The sequence below is a fragment of the Arvicanthis niloticus genome, chromosome 25 (assembly GCF_011762505.2).
Source record: "Arvicanthis niloticus isolate mArvNil1 chromosome 25, mArvNil1.pat.X, whole genome shotgun sequence".
Classification (NCBI taxonomy): Eukaryota; Metazoa; Chordata; class Mammalia; order Rodentia; family Muridae; genus Arvicanthis; species Arvicanthis niloticus.
The window spans coordinates 5,598,017-5,621,690 of NC_133433.1; the positions used below are offsets into that span (position 1 = coordinate 5,598,017).

Consider the following 23,674-nt stretch of genomic DNA (forward strand, 5'->3'; position numbering starts at 1 on the left):
AAGAAACAAACTGGAGTAGCCATTCTAATATCAAATAAAATCAACTTTCAACCAAAAGTAATCAAAAAGATACAGACACTTCATACTTAGCAAAGGAAAAATCTACCAAGATGAACTTTCAATTCTGAACATCTATACTCCAAATGAAAGGACATCTAGATACATAAAAGAAACTTTATTAAAGCTCAAAGCACACATTGCAACTCACTCAATAATAGTGTGGGATTTCAACACTCCACTGTCAGCAACAGACAGATCATGGAAACAGAAACTAAACAGAGACACAATGAAATTAACAGAAGTTATGAGCCAAATGGATTTAGCTGATATCTATAGAAAATTTCATCCTAAAACAAAGGAATATACCTTTTCTCAGCACTGCATGGTATCTTCTCTAAAATAAACTATATAATTGGTCACAACAGAGGCTCCAACAGATACAAAAAGATTGAAATAATCCCTTGCATCCTATCAAATCATCATGGATTAAGGCTGGTCTTCAATGATAACAAAAACAACATACATGTGGAAACTGAATAATGCTGTACTCAATGATGACTTGGTCAAGGAAAAAATAAAGAAAGAAATTAAAGACTTTTTAGAATTTAATGAAAATGAAGGCTTGACATACCCAAACTTATGCAACACAATGAAAGTAGTGCTTAGGGGAAAACTCATAGCTCTAAGTGTCTACAAAAAGGAACTGGAGAGAGCATACACTAGCAACTTGACAACACACCTGAGAGCGCTAGAACATCAAAAAGCAAACACACCCAGGAGGAATAAACGGCAGGAAATAATCAAACTCAGGGCTGAAATCGACCAAGTAGAAAACCGAAAGAACTATACAAAAATATCAATAAAACAAGGAGCTAGTTCTTTGAGAAAATCAATAAGATAGATAGACCTTTAGCCAGACTAATCAGAGGGCACAGAGACAGTATCCAAATTAATAAAATCAGAACTGAAAAGGAAGACATAACAACAGAAACTGAGGAAATTAAAAACATCATCAGATCCTATTACAAAGGCCTATACTAAACAAAACTGGAAAATCTGGATGAAATGGACAATTTTCTAGACAGATACTAGGTCCCAAAGTTAAATCAGGGGCAAGTAAACCATCTAAATATTCCCATAACTCCTAAAGAAGTAGAAGCAGTCATTAAAAGTGTCTCCATCAAAAAATGACCAGGACCAGATGGCGTTAGTGCAATATTCTATCAGACCCTTCAAGGAAAACCTAATACCAATTCTCTTCAAACTATTCCACAAAATAAAAACAGAAGGAACACTACCCAATTGGTTCTATGAAGCTACAATCACACTCATACCTAAACCTAACAAAGACCCAACAAAGATAGAACTTCAGACCAATCTCCCTTATAAATACGGATGCAAAAATACTCAATAAAATTTTCGCAAACCAAATCCAACAACACATCAAAACAAACGTCCATCATGATCATGTAGGCTTTATCCCAGGAATGCAGAGATGGTTCAATATTTGGAAATCCATCAATGTAATCCACTATATAAACAAACTCAAAGAGAAAAAACCACATGATCATTTCACTAGATGCTGAGAAAGTATTTGACAAAATTCAACATCCCTTCATGGTAAAAGTCTTGGAAAGATCAGGAATTCAAGGAGCATACCTAAACATAGTAAAAGCAATATACAGCAAGCCAGTAGCAAATGTCAAACTAAATGGAGAGAAACTTGAAGCAATCCTACTAAGTTCAGGGAGTAGACAAGGCTGCCCACTCTCTCCCTACCTATTCAATATAGTACTGAAAGTCCTAGCTAGAGCAATTAGATAACAAATAGAAGTCAAAAAGATACAAATAGGAAAGGAAGAAGTCAAAATATGACTATTTGCAGATGACATGATAGTATACTTAAGTGAACCCAAAACTTCCACCAGAGAACTAAACCTGTTAAAAAACAAAAACAAAACAAAACAAAACAAACAAACAAAAAAACCCAAAAAACTTCAGCAAAGTGGCTGGTTATAAAATCAACTCAAACAAATCAGTAGCCTTCCTCTACTTGAAATATAAAATGGCTGGGAAAGAAATTAGGGAAATGACAGCCTTCATAATTGTCAAAAATAATATAAATACCTTGGTGTGAATCTGACCAAGCAAGTGAAAGATCTATATGACAAGAACTTCAATTCTCTGAAGAAAGAAATCAAAGATCTAAGATGATGGAAAGATCTCCCATGCTCATGTATTGGCAAGATTAATATAGTAAAAATAGACATCTTGCCAAAAAGCAATCTAAAAATTCAATGCAATCCCCATCAAAATTCCAAATCAATTCTTCATAGAGGTAGAAAAAACAATTTGAAAATTCATTTGGAATAACAAAAAAAAAAAAAAAACGTAGGATATTGAAAACTATTCTCTACAATAAAAGATCTTCTGGAGGAATCACCATCCCTGACCTCAAGCTATACTACAGACCAATAGTGATAAAAACTGCATGGTATTGGTACAGAGACAGGCAGGAAGATCAATGGAATGGAATTGAAGACCCAGAAATAAACCCACACACCTACGGTCACTTTATCTTTGACAAAGGAGCTAAAACTGTCCAGTGGGAAAAGGACAGCATTTTTAACAAATGGTGCTGGTTCAACTGGAGGACTACATATAGAAGAATGCAAATCAATCTTATCTCCTCGTACAAAGGACTAGTCCAAGTGGATAAAGGACCTTCACATAAAATCAGATACACTGAAACTAATACAAGAGAAGGTGGGGGAAGAACCTTGAATACCAGGGCACAGGGGAAAAGTTCTTGAACAGAACACCAATGGCTTATGCTCTAAGATCAAGAATTGACAAATGGGACCTCACAAAATTGCAAAGTTTCTGTAAGGCAAAGTATACTGTCAATAGAACAAAACAGCAGCCAGCAGACTGGGAAAAGATCTTAACCAATCCCACATCCAATAGAGAGCTAATGTACAATATGTACAAAGAAGTCAAGAAATTAAACTCAAGACAACCAAATAACCCTATTTAAAAAATGGGACACAGAGCTAAACAAAAAATTCTCAACAGAGGAAACTTGAATGGCTGAGAAGCACCTCAAGAAATGTTCAGCATCCTTAGTTGTTAGGGAAATACAAATCAAAACAACCCTGAGATTATACCTCACACTAGTAAGAATGGCTAAGATCGAAAACTCAGGTAATAGTAAATGCTGGTGCCGATGTGGAGAAAGAGGAACACTCCTCCATTGTTGGTGGGATTGCAAGATGGTGCAACCATTCTGGAAATCAGTCAGAAAATTGGACATAGCATTACCTGAGGACCCAGCTATACCACTCCTGGGCATATACCCAGAAGATGCTCTAACATATAACAAGGACATATGCTCCACTATGTTCATAGCAGCCTTATTTATAATAGCCAGAAGCTGGAAAGAACCCAGATGTCCTTCAACAGAGGAATGGATACAAAAAATGTGGTACATTTACACAATGGAGTATTACTTAGGTATTAAAAACAATGAATTTGAGAAATTCTTAGGTAAATGGATAGAACTAGAAAATATCATCCTGAGTGAGGTAACCCAATCACAAAAGAACACACATGGTATTTACTCACTGATAAATGGATATTAGCCCAGAAGATTGAAATATCCAAGATTCAACTCACTGACCACATGAAGCTCTTGAAGAAGTATGACCAAGTGTGGGTGCTTTGGTCCTTCTTAGAAGGAATAACAATATACTCAAGGGAGCAAATATGGAGACAAAGTGTGGAACAGAAACTGAAGGAGGGGCCATCTGGAGACCATTTCACCTGGGTATCCATCCCAGGTGCAGTCACCAAAGGTAGACGCTGATGTAGATGTCAGGAAGTCCATGCTGACAGGAACCTGATATAGCTGTGTCCTTAGAGGTCTGCCAGAGTCTGTCATATTCAGAGGCAGATACTCACAGCTAACCATTGAACTGATCAAGGGGTTCCCAAATGAGGAGTTAAAGAGAAGACTGAAGAAGCTGAAAAAGTTTGAGGCCCAATGAAGAGAGCAATACCAACCAACCAGAGCTTCCTGGGTGTAAACCACCAGCCTGGGAGTACATAGGGAGGGACCCATGACTCCAGCTGTATAGGTAGGCGAGGATGGCCTTGTTGGCATAGGTGGGAAAGGAGATACTTGGTCCCATGAAGGTTGGATGCCCAGTGGGGGTGAAATTTGAGGGTGGGGAGGTGGGAGTGGGAGCTAGGTGGGGGCACATCTTCATAGAAGCAGGAGGAGGGGGATGGGATAGGGGGTTCTTGGGTGGGGTGGGAATGGGGTAAGGGGATAACATCTGAAATGTAAATAAAATATCCAATAAAAAATTTTTTAAAGAATTAGGGTTATCAGAATAAAGTCCCTATTCAGTGTTAAAGAGAAAGCATTAAACAGAGAAATGGAACTTTAATACTCTATGTGAGATTACCTTCCATTCAGCTACATGGCTGTCTTGTTAAAGAGAAGAAGTAGTCACAAGGTGAGAGAATAATGAATTGCATAATTATTTGTGGAAGAAAAAAGAAAAAATGATAAATGTGACTTATTTACATATAATTTTAGTTCACATATGTAATGTATCATATACTAAATATGTATATTTTATATGTGCACGTATCAGATAAAATGTTTTATATTAATATTATTTACATATAATGTAATCATCCATTGCCCAGTGCTTCCTTTTATGAAATAAATATAAAGTAGACTTATAAGTGTTGTACAAAACTGTACTGTATTTTGTTACTTTTTTACTTTAGAGTTACAAATATATATTTAGTTTACACATTCGACTATAGTCATTTTTTAACTCTTAGAATAATAAAATGTATAGCCTGCTTTAAATAGTGAAAAATTATATATTACTGTGACTTAAAATGAATGTTTCTGCCTCATCCAGTGGCATATCAGTAAATAATGAAGGATCTGTGTATTCTCTCATCAAGTCCAATTTCCTCCTCTTGATTTCTTTAATCTTGCCCAGATATTACAATTAGCACTATCTCCTCCTTTCAACATTTGGAAAAATCTGCCATTTGGACTATCCTATCCTGCTTGTTAATTGGCTCCTTCCATCTTACATGTCTCCTTCTCTTCTCAGTCCCTAAGGGCATGCCTGCTGTGTCAGCCAGTCATAGAAGCATCGATCCATGATCTGAGATCAGTTTTTTCTCTTAATACCCATTGCTGCCCCCATCACTGTACTTCACCCTTCTGAGCACCTGATGCTTGCTACATTGTTGAAAAAAAATATATATATAATTCTAACTTATTTATACTTCAAGGATCATGAGACATTTATAAAATATCTACTCAGTGTAAGAAATACTGGCATTGAATTTCATTTGGTTTCTACTTTCCAAGAGCACTTGGTCTATTTAGTGCAGGAGAGAAACATCCAAGTCATCTGGAGAACAGGATTGAGTGATTTCAATACTGGCAATGTGGAGAAGCACAGAGAAGAGAAATAGTTCTGACTTGGGTTATTAGAGAAAGCCTAAAGGAAATATTGTGGGAGACGAAGATCCCTCCCATTTGAGGAGTGTGAGAAGGCTGAGGTAGGAGGACTGCTGTGAATTCCAGGGTAGCTTCATCTACATAGTAAAACTAAAGGAAAAAAAAGGTCTACGATATTGAAAAACAAAAGTTTAGAAGTGCACCTTGTACAGCTTTCTCATACCAAACCTATCTTATAGGCATTGGAAACCACAGTAGTAACCATTTGCACACGTTCACTTCCTGTCTGGCAGTTTGTATGTAGCATTCAACTCCTGCCATTTCCTTCATGCTAAGTTCTAGCTAATGGATGGAAGGCTTGGCATGTAGCTGCTGAGGAGCTAAGCAAAAACATGGCATCACAACGATGCTGGGACAGCACATCAACAGCATCCTGTGAGTGTTCAAGCCCAAAGTATGCGTTTCTTTTACCCAAAAGAGTCCAATGGAGCCTTACATTTATCTGCATTTAATGTAAGCAGTTTCTATCTTCAGGATATTGACCAAGGAATTTGATGTTAGACTTTCTTTATAATTTGTGTAGGAGTCTATGGTATCCATGCAATGTGTTTATAAATTCATGTCACGCAGAAAAATTCTTTTTGAGCTCTTTGTCTCAGTTCAGAAATTATTAACAGTAACAAATCAATGCCAGGTCTGCAAATGCACTTTAATTTTCTGTACATTCTTCTAGTTTTTGACCAGGCGTGCATTTTATGTAGTTTGCGTTATGTGGTACAATGGTGAGACTTGAACATGTTCTTTCCTTAGCCTAAACTAGAATAAACATCACTTCAGACAAATGGGCCACATTCTTCTCAGGAGCATCACTAAGTAAGTTCTACAGTCACATCTGTTTATACTCATACACTAAAGGTATCTTGTGTTTATTCTGGCTATATACAAAACCTATAAAGATATCAAATTACAGGTGGCGAATTTTAAAAGAAGAGCAAAAATAATATTCAAAAACCCGGGACATTTGAAGTAATCTGATATAAATGCAGATCATGCTCACTGGAATTCATTTATCCATGGGAGCTCATAATAAATCTCACCTTATTATTTTGGCAAAGTATCAAATTTAGAAATGCCTATAACTATTGCATATCTTAGGAATTCCTTTGATTGTTACCAACCTATGAAATACTAGACTACTGTTTCTTATTCTTACCCACAAAACATTTGTGCAATAGGACCAATTAAACTGAATCAATTAATTATATTTATTTTAACCTCAAGGTCGATCAGAAGGGATCTTTTATTGTTTAATTATAGATTTAATTACATTCAATCATTGAACTTGAAAAAAAAAAAAAAAAAAAACCTTACAGCACTTAACTCTAATGCAACTCACAGAATTTGTATTGCAACGTTACTCTCCTGCCCAGATTCACCAAACTATATTGAGATGCAGGCAGTGGAGTGACCAGATAGGGGCCTCAGGGCAGGACATGGACTCAGACACACTGCCTCTCAGTAGTTTTAAAATAGCCCAGGCACCATGTGCTAGCTTTCATCACTTGGTAATATATGTAATTATAATCTCTGTATTTAGAAACATGATTCTTCCCCTTTTGCTTTTTGATTTTAATTTTTTTTTTTTGTTTTTTTTTGTTTTTTTTTTTTTTTTTTTGCAGAAGGTTTCCTCAGAGCTGATTCTGAGTTTTTATTGAAGCAAAAATAAATGGTATACCAAAAGAATGATGAATTGATGAATATCGGAAACATTAAAATTTTTGTTTTGCTTTATAGTGGTCACATGCTTATAAATTATATCTTAATATTTCTAGAAGAAGGCAATTGTGAAAAGATGATATTTTTATAGCATGCATCGACACAGAACTTTAATAAATATCTGCTCATTTTAGGAACTTGCTTCTATGTTCTAAACTGTGTGATCATTCATATGGACAACTAATAATAGAACTTTTCTCTCTTGTTACTGTCTTATTAGTGTTTTCAGTAAGAATTGGCAGGGTCGCCCTGAGTTCCAATATTCTCCTTGCATTTTGGTTCAGACCAGCATGAGCATCTTCAGAGAAGATTGCCTTGCATCAATCAGCACTGGTACTCCCCCACACTGAGCATTTTCTTGACATGTTTGCTACTCAGTCTTCATCTTTAGAAGCCGATGCTTGCTGTAAGAGTCCTTGGTTTTCCTAGTTTCCTTTGCAAGCTGATCCCTAAACCAGGGTCTGTGCTACACAGCTAGATCAGAGAACTAGTTGGGTCACATTTTACCCCTTGTGCTGGTTCCTGTTTGCATTACCCAGTGGTAAAAACGCAAATGTTCCCCAGTGTCAGTCTGCTTGTCTGTCAAGGGCCAGCAACAAACTACTTCCTTTCTTATGCAAATATTCTTGGTATTCTCTTGTAGTTGCTTCAGGAACAAACAAAACCAGATTTTTAACTCAAATGTTCAACAATCTGGCCCTTTGTAAACAGTCTTGTTATGCCATAATAAATGATTTGAGTGAAATTAGGTCAGTATCCTTGAAAGGGAGTAGGAATAATCAGTTTTATTCATATTCTGATCAGCCCACTCAACTATTTTCATAAAATCTTATTAGGTAGGAGAGGAAAGTATAAGGAGTGTGAAGGAACCCACCAATGACTGGAGACAGGATTTTCTTTACATTGTCTAATAGACTCGTTTATTATTTTAAGCTCGTAAAAAGAGACTTATGATTCGTGTTGAAGAAAGAGTTATTTGTGCTTGATACATTGAAGACACTGTTCAAAAGCATTTTTTGTCCTTATAAAAGGATGACCCCTGTAGTAATTCTTAGGCAAGGAGGGACAAAATTCAACCAACAAAAAGCATATTTCGCCCCGAGTTTCCCATGATTTCTCCACATATAGCAAAAAAATACACATCGGTAATTCATTGGAACATGCACATAGGGGAGCAGTACAGTTTTGGGCTGCTCAGGAAACAAAAGGGGGGGGGATCAGCATTACCTAAATAAAAGAGAGGTGACTTACACCCTTTCCATTGTCTTAAAAACACCAAGAAGAGGAGCAATTCAAATGTAGTCCTAAAGAGTACTAGCTAATGTAGATTACATAAGTATACAATATGATTCAACTAATCGTGCTCTGAGAAGCATGAGCCACCAGTCTAGTAAATAAGGTCCTGATCCGTTGCTGAGAAAACACTAGCTCCCAATGTAACAAGTCACTTGTATATATTTCAGTACTGAACGCAAACCAGGTCAAGTGGGCGGGCAGTGTTCTATAAAAGGTGGCTGTGTATTAAAGCAAGGAGTCCATTTCCTGTTGTGTGTTCTATACTTTTGGAATTCTCTGTTGGGCGTTTGCTTTCTCTACTTTCCCCCCTCCCCTGAGCACTAATTATCAAAAAAAGATTTCAAGGTGCAAGTTGTACATTCGCAACGCAATAGCATCTCATCTCTTTCTGGAAGAGAGGATTACAATCAGGTTCACAACGCTCATTCCTTATCTCTTCATGTTTGCTTCACGTACTTCGAAATCATAGAGTTGATTAGGAAAAAGAAACCTACAAACGAGAGAGCACGATGCAATCATCCACTTCCTATTGTGCTGTGTCTTTCCCATCCCTTCTCCCCTTTCCCTGTAAAGAGCTGTAAAAAATTTAAGGCAGATGAGGTATATTGCTGAAGGAAAAAGTTATTTCTTGAAAAGAAAACTCAAAAAGAAACCCACTTTTATTCTGCCCTTCTACTCAAGAAAGACTACTCAACTATAAATCTATTACTAGAAAAAGCAGGAAAGACTCTGTCTGCATGTACCATACTGCGTCTTCTATTTCTAGAATGGCTTTTTTGTTTTAATTTTTAATAGAAAAAATAAGCACCTTAAGCTATGAACAAGAAAAGAACTTCATTATTAGTGAGTCCGGAATCCAAACGGAATTAGAGAACACTCACTCAAGCTCCCACTCATTCGCACAAAGGCCAACGCTACTGATTAGAATCGTAAAGTGCTATACTGAGGTTAAACACTTTCGTATACACTGCAGACACTGAAAAATAACCCTCAAGCACATTGTGTTATAGTTCCAAAAATATATTTACAGTCTATTACAAAGATTACAAATGGAAGTGTCTAGGGTGACTGGATTATGCTAATTAAAACTATTTTTTACAGATTATTTTTTTTTCCTTAGGGACAAAAAAAAACCATTTTAGAGAAATTAAAATGAGTTTTCTACTCAATCAAAAAATAAATTAAAATATCAAACAACACTGTACAGTGACAAAAGAAAAAAAGAAGGGTAGGGAGGGGTTTGGGAAGCAATCCATTTGAGTTTTCTATAGCCATCTTTGGTCCTAAATGTGGGAAAACACATTATGTAGCACTGAAAATACCTGTTTCTTTGTGAAGCTCTGCAAGTAAAATAGAAAAATATAGTGCATTTTCATGTACTCGGAGCCACTACTGAGAAATGTGTATACAAAACAAGACGGTATAAACAAAATTTACAAGTTTTACAAAGGAACATTTACAGATTTTGCCTGTTACCTGTTTTTGTTTGTTTGTTTGTGGAGGTCCACATTACCAAACAACACCAATTAGGACCAATCCCTGGGATCTTTCTCTAATAAAATCATTATCAACAGCCCAATTTTCTTTGGAAGTACAACAGTTCGGTTTTGGGGTAGTTCATGATTTTTGTAACTTTTGAAAACATTACTCAAATATGTATACATTCCTGAAATAGCTATAAAGACACATTTAATTATTGCTTATGAAATTCTAACACAGTAACCAAATAATATGGTCTGATAAATAAAGCAGAAACAGAGAAGGCAGACCTTTTACTTCTTTCTTTTGGGGTAAAAGAGTTTGTGTGTGTGTGTGTGTGTGTGTCACTGTTCATAGATAAAACACTTCTGTGTTGCTTTCTTCTTACTACAGTGGTAGAAATATTTGCGGCAAGTTTGTCTGTGAGGTGAGACACGAACTGCCCCTGTGATCTTGCTTCAGAGTAACAATAGAAAATGAAATTCGTTACTTTTGTATTTGGACTGCATTCTACAAGAAAGAATACAAAATATAGGTCAACTATGTTCTTAAATTTCTTACTTTCATAAGACTGAAACTCTTGATGTGGTCGGATTGGGCTAGCCAACACTAGAGAGCTTCTGCCTCCAGATCTGTTTTCATACCAGCATCTTCAGATGAAGCCTCAGCCTTTTATCATATACACATAAACTCAAAAATCGACACATTTTTTATTAAATTCTGCCTACTAAATCACTCTATAAACAATCTGTTAAAAGTGCCTTATAGTATTTATGGATCATTATTGCTTTTTTTTTTTCCATTGAAAAGTTAGTATGTTGTCTAATTTTTACAAAGAAAAAAATTCCTGTTAAAAAATATCAGAGCTCTTGGCAACTTGCAATTCTTGCAATTCTGAACTACCTGCCAATCAGCAAACAATATCAAAACATCACTGGCTTAACAGAACAAAATGACACAGCCAGGATACCAAAGCCATGAAGGACGAAGTCATATCCTCAACTATGTGTGTGGTTTTGCTTTCCTTTAAGTTTGAGATTCTTTCAAAGGTACCCAGTGTAGTAACGTGTCATAAATTTAACACTAAAAAGGTTCAAAGCTACAAATAACTTTCTAAAACAAAGTCCTTATGCAGAATAAACACAGATGGTTCTGGAAAAGAATAGTCTGAAATCACATATTTTAAGGAAAATATTTCATTGATTTTAACAATAAGATCATGATTTTATTTGACAAATATATTCTTTCTTAAATTCTTTATGTACATTTTAAAAAGTCTATAAGATAAAAAGGAGGTTCGAGAACTCAAGGTGTTGGGATGTTTTTCAGGTAGTACTTTGTTTATTGTCTCTGCTGTGTTCCTGGCCACCAGGGGTGGATCCTAAATTCCCTTTTTTTGTGTGTGTGTATATTCTGGTGGCACTTAGGAGTTCAAGTCTGTAGGTGCTTCTAAAAATCTTCTCTTTATTGTAGGAAGGACCCAGTACATCAACTGTCTTCTAGCAGCGTTCTATGCGTATACTGAAGGCCAGAGCTGTTCTCCTGCAGTCTTCCGCCTCATCTGAGGGCGGCGGCTGTGTCACACTTGGATGCCCGTTCCGTGTAAATGCAGCATTTGTGCACGCATAGTCTGGATGCTGCTCATGATCTTCTTTTGATGGCCAACCAGTGTGATCCCTAAACTCATCACATCGCTGAAAAAGGCAAGGGCATCTTATCAGATACATGACAAAGAACTGAGCATGCTCTGTGTGCTCATAAGGGCTCACTCACACTTTCCATTAACTTTAGGACAACATATATTAACAGTACTCTTGGGTGCTACAGTCTCACTCCAAAGAATATCTTATACTGTCTTGTTTGGACAGTCTCATTTGAAAAACCCAGATGAACAAGTCTGTCTCTTAATTTACCATACTGTTGCTTTTTAATTCATCTGAGGTTTTATATAAAAACTTGTTTCAACCTTAAAATGTTATTCCCAATTTAAAAGGTAATGAAACGTTACTTGAAACCTTGGCCACTGTAAATTATATAACTGGAAAAATGGAATGTTGTAATAACGGAAATAGTTTTTAGAACCCAAGAGAAAGCTCAGGAAGTCAATGTCACACAAAACTGTGCAGTGAGCTGGATTCTGGGAGTAATTCTGAGCACGTATTCCTAGCTGTACAATTGCATTTCTTCAATTCAATAGCAAGAATGAAATTGCTACATATATGTACAATGCTACGGTCACAGTATACAATGCTACGGTCACAGTATACAATGCTACAGTCACAATAAGTTAACTATGATGATCTCTATGCTTGCGTCTTTTCTACTAGCCACAAGAGTTGAGCTTAGATATATCGAAGTACCAGAAACATTGCAACGACGTAATACTATTGTATTATATGTCAGGTTCTTTCAGAAGCACAGAATTACAGCGGTAAAGATTCCTGTGGAAATTCAGGTATAAGCACGCCATCTTTATATTTTGGAAGAAAATGGAAGGGGATAGTGTGGCTATGTTTATGTTCACATGCATGTCATTTCTTGGTGTATACAGAAAGAATATTTGCTTGCTAGGCTGGAGGACTTTAAGAGAGTTTTAAAGACCATTTAATCAATGATAAAATAGAAAGGAAACCTTAGATCTTTTGAGTTTAAATTCATAGTCATTTTAAAGCTAATTGCAGAAATATTCCTCAGTGATTCGGAACCTGAGTGATACAGTGGTTAATAAGAGGAAATCCCACTGTGCAGGCTCCAGAAAGCTGGCCATGGAGACAGATTACATATCGAACTCCTGTTGAGTCGCCATATTTTCTGACCTTTAGCCTCATCATTTACAAAATTAACATGTGACTATTGATTTCATAAAAAAGGGTTAATGAGCTGTTTAAGAAAACTATACTTAAAAGCACTGTCGTCACAGAAGCATTTTCGAAAAGAAATGCCTTCTCCCCCCCTTGAATTTGTGATCTACAAACTCCAAAATGGACAACCCAGCATAAGAACTGTGAATTGCCCCTGCTCAATTATTAAATACAATTTAATAAGTATAAACTTACTCGATCGTCATCCTGGCCACTGACTCGAGTGAGTTGTAACCCGCCGCCGTGAAGTTGTCCTTATACCTTTCCATTTTAATAGCTTGCAACCATTCTCCAACTGAACAGAAGGCAGTGAAGTCGGGAGTGCTCTGGTCCAGAAGAGGGCTGATGGGTCTAGGTAAGAGGTAAAACATAGCAAAGAACAACATTCTCAGCAGTTACCAGACAAGGACGTCTAGATACATACAAGGAGAAGGTTACAGGAAATACAGTGAGATGTCTTAACCAAAACCCAAACAGAGTGAATTATCCAGAAACTGCAAATACCTGAACTTAAGTTCTCATTATAAGAGTGCTCACTGGCCTGTGTCTTCTACATGTTCATAAGCACTATGTAAGCGATGATGCTTGGAAGACTTACATTTGTTCACTGGCTTTTTTTTTTTTTTTTTTTTACAAGTAGATGAGAGTAAATGTAAAAAGGTATCTGGCTGTATCCTAACTCCTGCGGGCCACCAGGGTGCTATTCGGAGCATTAAAAATTCTCTGTTTTCATGACATACTGGGAGTCCCATGGAGATAATAGACCTCATTGAGTGCAGCCCACAGTGGCAAGCTTTTCTGCAGCTGAAGCTGAAAACCTACTGCCGTGCTCTGTGCTCCAGTGAAGGGAGTGTTCTTAATGGGCATCGTTCGCAGCATATGCTGAGCTGCTTTTTATAATTTCTACCTCTACAGAGGCATTTTTATCAGACAACAAAGAAGGAACAATAAGTTATGTTATGAGAATACAACAAAGGTAGCGCCACATAATAAAAGCTACATAACAACAATCAGGCCCGAAAGCAATGCACGTCTACCTGGTCACAAAGACCCAGCCAGCACTTTCTGAGGACATCTGATGTTCTCAGAAGTCCTAAGAAAAGAGAAGTCCAACAACCATGAGTGGATTTTGTTAAATACTAAGTAAGGTAAACCATCTAAAAAGGGGGGGAAAAAGCCAATAAAGCAGTGTAAACATAGCATTATGGTATAGCTTTATGGTTGAACACAGAAGTCAGTTTGCCATTGGGGAAAGGGTGAGGAGGTGAATGGCTTATGTGGATATTTTAATTTCATTCAGTTCCATCTCACTGGAGATTTCTTACCTACTACATGTTCCCAGGGGTGTTTTCAGACTACTTGGGTTTCGAATCATTTTGTCTAGAATTCCAACTATCTGTTCAAACTTTGGCCTTTCCGCCCGTTCTTTCTGCCAACAGTCCAGCATCAGCTGGTGAAGTCCAGCTGGGCAATCCATGGGTGCTGGTAAACGATAACCCTCTTCTATTGCTTTAATGACCTGGTAGCCAAGAGGACATTAAAAAAGATTACCAACTGAACCTCAATTGCAATGAAATGAACTGCTTGGAAGGCAAAATGATTTATCCAGATAAGAGCGAGACATAGTGCTTACAAAGGTTTTATTTTTTTCCAAAACATGCATGAATATATTCAGCATGTCATTATGGGGTTCAGGAGGCGCAGGATATGATGACATTTCCTAGTTAATTCAGCAATAGGGACAGCAATTAAGCTCACATGGGGAGCAAGAGATGGAAATATTTTTAATGCCACCCCAGAGGTTTTCAAAAGGGGACATGCTATGGAACTCTCTTAGCCAAATATAGTTGTAAGAATACACATGTGCACAGAAGTAAAAGATAATGAAAGTGGAAAAGGAAATTGAGTTACTGAAAGTAAGCCAAAGAGTTTCACTTTTTGATGGGAGCAGATGACACTCTTTAGACAGGAAAGCTCACAATATGAATGTGGCCGGCCAGAAGCTACTATTGGACACACTGTTCTTTTAACTCCTGAGAAGGCTACTATTCTGGTTAATGTGATGCAAAGGCTTGCTGAATCTAGTTTGCTCAGGTGCGTGAAACGTGGCCGGATTCCTTCCTGTCTTCATATTCATCTACCTGACATGCATACAGAAAGCTTTACGTCAGAAACTGAGATGGGATTTTAGTCAAGGCTTAATGATTCATAGTCCTGGTTTAATTTTTTTTTTTTTTTTTTTACCATAGACGATTTATAAATAAATAACAGCCAAGGTATTTATTTGTATCAACTTTAAATATTAATTACAAACATATAATAGGTTTGCATAAACATTACTTTAAAGAGAAAAGAGAGCTTATGTTTCATATCACCAATAGTTTTAGTTATATGAAAAGGAAAGAAATCTTAAAAATCTTAAACTATTAGTAATCTGTGCACCACAGGGAAGGTAATATGAAGGTAAGCAATACCTAAATAAGGGCTTAAAAACCAAATCAAAATATTACTCAAAAATAAATAAAAACCCTTGACATTCACTATCATGATAGTATTAAAAACATAAGAAAAACCAGTGGGTGGAAGGACAAATGTTTACAGACTGTCGTTAGGAATTATGCTGATTTAATAAACTAGTTGTAAAACCATAACTTATTTGTGCAACACAAACTACTATACAAAACTACAAGTAATTGGAATGCAGACTTATAGAGCCTAATCTGAAAGGAGACGTCTACAAGACGCTCCCATAGCTAAAGCTCAGAGCGCATAGTGGAAGAGGGGTAAAAAGATTGTAAGACAGAGAGAAACAGGGAGTGTGCTCTGAGAATGTCTCTTTTAGCAATGGCAGTAGTCATCCACATAAGGTTCACTAACATGACCATTGAGACATGAACTGAACAAGGATGACCCTGACACCAATGAGGAAGCCACGGTCTATTAGAAAAAGCCCTGAGTCCTTGACTCCTCAGTAAGAACTACAGCCAACTGAGGAAAGTTAAGAACAGGTGAAGTGGACTTCCCCAGGGAAGAGCACTCCCATTGGCTGTCTAGTGCCAAACTCTCAGCCCTGAAAACATACATACAAGTAAAATTATATGAACTCAACAGATTATATTTAGGAACATGTAGGTATATACTACAAATATATGCTTACAATACAAGTGATTTTTTTAAAAAAAGGCCATGAATTTGAAGGAGAACTTGGGTTCTCCTTTACTCATGAATAAACATACACATACATATAATGTGCATAAGCCTATCCCTACACATGCACACACACACACACACACACACACACACACACACACACACGGGTTTGAGGAAGAAAAGGGAAGGGATAAGTCTTTTAAGTATATTACAATCTTAAAAATAAAATTAAAAAATTAAGAACAAAAGACTTTTTGGAAAAGAGACTACATGAAAATAACCTTGAGTTTTTGAAGAAAATAAAGGCAGATATAGTCAGACAGAAAACTGACATTAAAAAATATGAATGACTTTGGTATTCTTAGGGACGCTTGTCAATAAGATGTATGTCCTTTTGCAGGATTAGCCTAGGAAAACAAGTAAGATGGAGGGTCACATGAATCAGACAACCAGCACTAACTCTTATAGGAGAAAAATCGATTATTCATATGGAAAGCAAAGCGAGTCCATTTTGTACTTTAAGAGAAACATGTATGCATACAGTATAATGTAAAAAGGTAAATAAACTTAATTTTTATCAATATTTAAAAAGTGTTAACTAGAAATTCCTAGTGTCAATTTTTTTCCAGATTGTACAGTGGTTTGTATTGCATTACTTTACTGCAAATCTCAACCCTTAGGCTTTGTGGGTATATCACAATCTATAAGTTTAAAATTGAATGTATTTTATTGCCTTCAATGTTTTTCTGTTTCATCCAATGTAACTTAGGAGTTATCCTGGCCAGATATCTGAGAATGGAACTGAGTTCTCTTTTGTATACATAGGCAAGTAGTTAACACTTTTTCATGGTTCTAAGTCCTGAAAAACATAATCCTGAAACACAGGCTAAGTCTTCACCATGTTTCTATAAGTACTCTTTATTTCTGAACAATAAAGGGGAAACATTAACTAGTGATAATTATGAGCATCAATAGAAGTTATATGAGCATTGATGGTCCCCAGAGCACAGCATCTATCACTGAAAACATTTCCCACAAATACATCTTTATCATGATATTTATCCCATAGACAAACATACATAAATTGTAACTTTATAAAGATCACATATATGTATATATATTATAAATAATTGTTCACATACATACAGAATCATATTTTTAAACATTTTTATTTATTTTTTATTTTATGTGTATGGGTGTTTTGCCTACATGTTTGTATGAGTAGCATCACATGTGCCTAATACCTACAGAGATGAGAAGAGCATATTGGATCCGCTGGAACTGAAGATACATACAGTTCTGAGACTGTTTCTTGGAATTGAACCCAGGTCCTCTGTAAACGCATTACGTGCAATGAACCACTGGGGTTATAACAAAAACATATCTCACATTCAAGTCACCGTGCTGTTCTTAGATTCAAGTGTTGTATGTAAAACACTTCAGAGAAAAAGTAGATGTACTTTTGAATATCTAGCCTAAGTGATTTAAACAGCAGCTTAACCAGTGAAACATAAATAATGAAGGTAAATGTAAATTTATGTATTAAAATGACCATACAATAAACATATGAGAAGTTATTCTCCCCATTGGGAAGAGTGACTCTCCTCATACCCAAAGCTGCTGATACTGAACGCATAAAATATTTTTCTAATTTGACAATATCTCACTTCAGTACGGACAGCATTTGCTCAGTTCTCATCATTTCCTCTAGCCCCTAATCGGCTTCCCTGTCTGGACATCTTTATGTTGCCTTAGAAGAATAATGCAGGAAGAATTATCTATTTTTTCCTTTTGTTCAAAATCATCTTTTAAAATACATTTATTTTTATGATACTTCTGGCATCATATTCTTTAAGAGGGCTCCAAGCTTTCAAGATGTCTTTTATGATTCTTGAGCTTAGAATACCTAAAAGTCTGTCTAGAACTTTGGGCCAGGGAAGCAAGTTCTACTAATACCTTGCAGGAAGGAAAGAGTTAGTAAACTTTTGTAGGCATCCTATTACCTTCTAGAAATTTATGAAGCCTACTGATAAAAATTACTGACCTCAATGGAAAACAAAATTCTTCTTCCTGCTTAGTGGGCTACACACTCACAGCATTGATAGCAGACTACAAATCTTCAACACATCCTACCATGAGATGTCAGTTTGGACCCAGAAGTTGCCACTGACAATGCTGGCCTCTATCAGAGGAGTGCCAGAGACTCCCTGTAATGCTTTTCCATTTACAGCATCTTGGAACAAGTCAAGTTTGATTCTTTGGTGATAAACTGGTCAACATACTTGCACCTTGTTGGAAACTGATGCTCAACATTCTGTAGTTTGTTGCTGTTGTTGTTCAGCTCACCAGAAAAACAACTAACAGGTAAAGACACAACTAACAATTTATAGTAAATACATATTATATTTTCTACAATATGATTATCAAGGCTTTGAACTGGAATTATCCTGATTGTTGCAGAAACAATCTTAAGCAAATACTATTAGTATACTGACAGTAGAGATAAAGTTTTCACCACATGAAAGAATGATCAAGTCCCAAAGTTATTAGAAAATTGGATGTTGGATGTAGGTGATCTGATCGGAGACCTGGTAGCTACTAACTATTTTATATTTCTGATGAGGAGACTAAGAAATGTTTTTTTTTTTTTCCCCAAGTACTTACACATTCTTGGAAACAACCAAGCATACATATTAAGTAACCTATATATTCTGTAAACATATTTACTGACTTACCAGAAACATGTTGGGTTTGCCTGCACTGTTAATATGATTTAGATATCAAATTTACTACTATAGTGTCCCCTTATTACTGCAGTATGGGTATTAGAGTTAAGAGAAGAAATAACATAGGCCTGTTAGTAACAGGCCTGGATTAACTCAAAATGGGATGAAGCAGGACTGGCTCCAGAGTTTGCTGAACACTAAGTTTTACTTCTGATAACCTGATCCAGACTGCGGCCTGCTACTGACCATGCTGAACTCCACTAGTGGGATTGTGTTAAAAACCATAGAAAAAAATTACAATTTTTGTTTCTATCTTAATATGAATAAAAATACAGCCATAAAATCAGGGTCAACTTTTGAAAGGTGAAAGTGGATGGCTCATAACTTATCTCTAAATAAATTTAGGCTTAGGCATATTATCTTCTCAAAGATCCCTTCTTTCTCTCTTTCTTTCTTTCTTTCTTTCTTTCTTCTCTCTCTCTCCTTCCTTCCCTCCCTCTCTCCCTCTCTCCCTCCCTCCCTCCCTCCCTCCCTTCCTCCCTCCCTCCCTCCCTCCCTCCCTCCCTCCCTCCCTCCCTTCCTCCTTTCCTTCCTTCCTTTCTTTTTATTCTATGTGCAGGACTGTGTGTCTGTATGTACTTATGTGCAAATTTATCCATGGCAATCAGAAGAGGGTACCAGTGCCCTAGAACTTCAGTAAGAAGTGTTTGTGAGTAGTTTTTCTAATTATTTGCAGGGAACTGAACCCGAGTCCTCTGAAAGAGCAGCAAAAACTCTGGTCCTCCGAGGTATAGCTGTAAGTTCTTGAGTGACCTCTTAACCTATGAAATTAAGAAATCATCTTTATATAAGCTTATTCTTTTTTAAAATCACACTTCCAACTACCTACACGTAAAAGGGATGATTTGTCTGTCTTGTGCTTTGATTGCAGTAAAAACAAAACACAACAGAAAACACTTTCTCAAGTACTATTAATACAAAATGACTATATAGTAATATTAAATTTTCATCACTTGAAAATAAATATTTCATCTTAACCAATCCAGAATAAACCCAATTAAAATGAAGCTGTTATGAAGGTCAAGAGAATGTTTTCAAACTTTGCAATTATCCTAATGTCTGATCGCTTGTAAACACATGAAGATTTTTTTTCTTTGAAAGGCCATTAAATAAAACAGATAACTATATATACTCCTTTCTGGAAAATGAAAGTTGGGAATGTATTGAAAAATCTTACTCTCTTGATTTCATATTACGTATTATACTGCTTCGATTGCAGTTGAAACTACAGAAAGTTAAAGGTATCTGAAAATAAAAAATGGCTATACAAATGCTTATGAGGTGATAAGTTTTTTGAATATGTTTGGTCATGCATATGCCTATTTTCTTGTCCCATATTCTTGTTTTCTTCTGACTGGAGTGAAGGCAAAGCACCAGACAACTCTCAGCAACACTGATCGACCCCTTTGTCACCTTCCCCTTCTATATTTCCATTTGTGAGTCTAGACACTTCATCTCATACCAAATTCAGACTAGATTTTTGAAGATTTCCATAGGAACATAACCATAAATTTACATTGCCTTTTCATGGTATCTTATGAAAAGTCTTTTGGAATCCAATGCATTTGAAATTTGAGGTCTTTCTAAAATACCTTGCAGATGCCTAGCTGCTAAGTTTAAACAATGCAAATGAATCTGTTCACTTAATAAATCTATCCAGAGGGTTGTGGATATAACTCAATGGTAGGGCACTGGCATATATGAAAAAACTTGATTATAGCAACCGTCTCTGGAAATGCAATATGTTCCTGTAAACAGTGAATTCCCTAATGCATAGGGGAATCCACAGATCTATCCACTGGCTATAGACTCTGGCCAGACTCCAAAAGAGAACCTTTTCTCTTGAAAAAAATTAATTTTATCTCCATTTCAACATTGAAAATGAAGCATAATTCCTTAAATTACATATTAATGCTTAACTATAAAACAAAGAATGCTTCAATAGAAATATATATATATATATATATATATATATATATATATATATATTTATAAATTCTGTATGTGGGTAATCTTTTATATAAACTATAAAAACCCATGCCCAAATTGAGTTCAGAATGTCAGGATTAAAAAGTTAAAGGTTAGCTGTAAACACTGAAGTTAGAACTAACCTCACTCCAGATATAATGCTATTTGATCAACAAAAATCATTTTTGTCATAACAAAAATTATTTGTGATATTCATTTTAAAGAAAAACAAACAAACAAAAAAACAAACAATAAGGTAATTTCCAAACTTAAAAGTGCAAGTTTTTTTTTTTCTCCTCATCCATTTCTGCTACGTTTAGAAGTTATGTAAACTTTGAGTTTAAGTCATCTCACATTGCTGTCAATCCTTTTAGGCTTGAAACTAGTATGAGAAGAAAGGTGTCAGAAGAGATGAAACTCTATGGAGTATCTGGGGATGTAAATATTCCCTTTCTCTACCCCAAGGATTTGTTTGCCACATTTTGACAGTCCATGAAATATTTGACATTGAAACCTGTCAAATATTAGCAACTCTGCCTCTGCCAAAAGGAAGCATCATTTAGATTTTTGTCTTTGAAACACTAAAAACAAAGCAAAACCAGGAAAAGGTGTATCGCTCAATTCAAAAATACCAAAACCCATAAATGATTAAAAACCTCCCTCTTCTCAAGCATATGCCTTCCGGTTAATGCCGAGATCCCAGTGCATCCCATGTACAGAGCATGCATTTAAAAGCCCCAGGAACTTGCTAGGTAACTATGAATTATAAACAAAGATACCACTCCAATGAAAGCACCCGAGTTTAGCTGTAGCTGCTTCCTGTCCTTGCCTACTTCTGTATCAACTGAAGAAGTCCAGCTCTACTCATTTACCACTAGACTTCTTCTGCATGGCAGTGAAGACCATTTTGCTCTGCTGCATGGGTTTTACCCAACTCTTTCAGAGGTTCCCTCCGTACCATTGTCATCACTAAGGAAAATATACCAGCTTCAGCATCCTACTGTGCCAACAGAATTAAAGTAGAACAAGGAAGTAATCATTCTAAGTGAAAAAACAAATCCCTTATATCCATTATAATTATTAACATCATTGGCATTGATAGTGATGGGAATCTAGGAAAGTATACTTTTATAAGTCTAAAACAACGTGTCCTTAATGACCCGTTGACATTGCTACATGAGAAGTGAGTGTAGATGTGTAAGTCTTGTCTGTACAATGAATCACCTACATCTTGATTCGACATGTCCCAATAAGGTCGTTCTCCATAAGACATTACTTCCCACATGACAATCCCATAGCTCCACACATCGCTGGCTGAGGTGAATTTCCGGTATTGAATGGCTTCTGGTGCAGTCCACCTTACTGGAATTTTCCCACCCTGTTATATAGAAAGAAGACGTTGACATTTTAAGTATGCACAGTAGCTTATACATCATTCATGGGCATGCCACGAGCTATGTTAAATGTTTCGCCATGGGTTGGCAGCCCAGCAGCATCAGGTCTGTGAACCTTGAACTTCTCTGTATTCAAAGTTACCAATCTTTCTATTAGGCCCTCATTATGTGTTCATTTCCAAGGCAACTGTACTTAATGGACCTTGTGTGTGTCAGGGCGAGAGTCTAATGAATAGATAATGACAAATCAGACCACATTGCCAGTAAACTGGATTGAAAAATGTGGTATTTAAGTCAAATCTTCACATGCAATCCTTTTTAACTAATATCACAAAAGTCATAAAAGTCCTTAGTCTTCTGGTGTCTGTATTTAAACACCATTATATTTACTTCTGTGATAATACGCCAGTAAGTAGATATTGCATTTAATGGAATATTATTTATATAGCGTAAATCCAAATAGTGAAACACCAGGGTAAGATGTAACATCATTAATTCTTCTCCCTTCATTTCTGGTTTTATGTATAGACAGTAATAATAACACTAATTTCCTCAAATGAAAGGAAAAGCTGAGGTCAATCTGCATGTCTCCTGGCGCTTAATTTTCCATTAAGCCATTCTGGCATGCGTGGATAAGAAGAATAAGAATAAGAATAAGAATAAGAATAAGAATAAGAATAAGAATAATAATAAGAAGAAGAATAATAATAATAAGAAGAATAAGAAGCATACTTACAGTAGTTGTGTAGACAGCTTCGGGATCATCCTCTATAACCCGAGACAGGCCAAAATCTGACACTTTACAAACAAGATTGCTGTTGACAAGAATGTTGCGTGCTGCAAGGTCCCTGTGAACGTATCCCATATCAGCCAAGTATCGCATTCCAGCAGCAATGCCTCTCAGCATTCCCACCAATTGAATGACAGTAAACTGCCCATCATGTTTCTGCAGGAAGACAAAAGAAAGTCCAGTTAATGGGACTTTAAAGGGAACAGAAGTCACTAGAAAAAAAAAAACAAAAAACAACCAACCAACCAAACAAACAAACAACCGTCCCCCCCAAAAAAAAACCACGGATGTGTACTTGGAATTTACCATTGTATAATAGGAAGTGTCAATAATGTTCTGTGTAATGTAGATGATTAGTGGAAAAATAGCACATGTTGGTTTAATTGATAGTCAACATGATAGATCTGTGGTAATACCTAGTTAGTTACATCTATTTATGATTTTCATGATAGCTGAAAATACTTGGCTATTATGAAAACCCACCTATTTACATGCTAAAATTCCAACAAAAACAAGGAAATAGAATTTCCAAAAAAATAAATAAATAAACCTTGATAAGTGTCTCCTACATGTCAAAACATGTATGTAAATAAGAACGCACAGAGCAAGGAAAGCACATGGATTGTTTATTGTCCAAATAGTAAAAAAGGAAACAGGTCAACGTTTCATTTAGAATA

General features: G+C 36.2%; 1 protein-coding gene across 8 annotated transcripts in view; it reads right to left on the reverse strand.

Moving 5' to 3' along the window:
* Positions 1-8,163: 8,163 nt before the first annotated feature.
* The window catches only part of Epha7 (EPH receptor A7), a 152,331-nt gene continuing 136,820 nt past the window's right edge, over positions 8,164-23,674 (reverse strand). For 7 of the 8 annotated variants that reach the window (XM_076924049.1, XM_076924048.1, XM_076924047.1 and 4 more), the window contains exons 13-17: positions 22,944-23,153; positions 22,042-22,191; positions 14,235-14,428; positions 13,105-13,260; positions 9,047-11,742 (exon numbers count right to left, since the gene is read on the reverse strand). In XM_076924049.1, coding sequence (XP_076780164.1) covers positions 11,628-11,742; positions 13,105-13,260; positions 14,235-14,428; positions 22,042-22,191; positions 22,944-23,153 — 825 coding nt within the window. In that variant the 3' untranslated portion in view covers positions 9,047-11,627. Of the gene's footprint in view, positions 11,743-13,104; positions 13,261-14,234; positions 14,429-22,041; positions 22,192-22,943; positions 23,154-23,674 lie in introns of all 8 variants that reach the window. The other variant, XM_076924053.1, reaches the window with a different exon arrangement.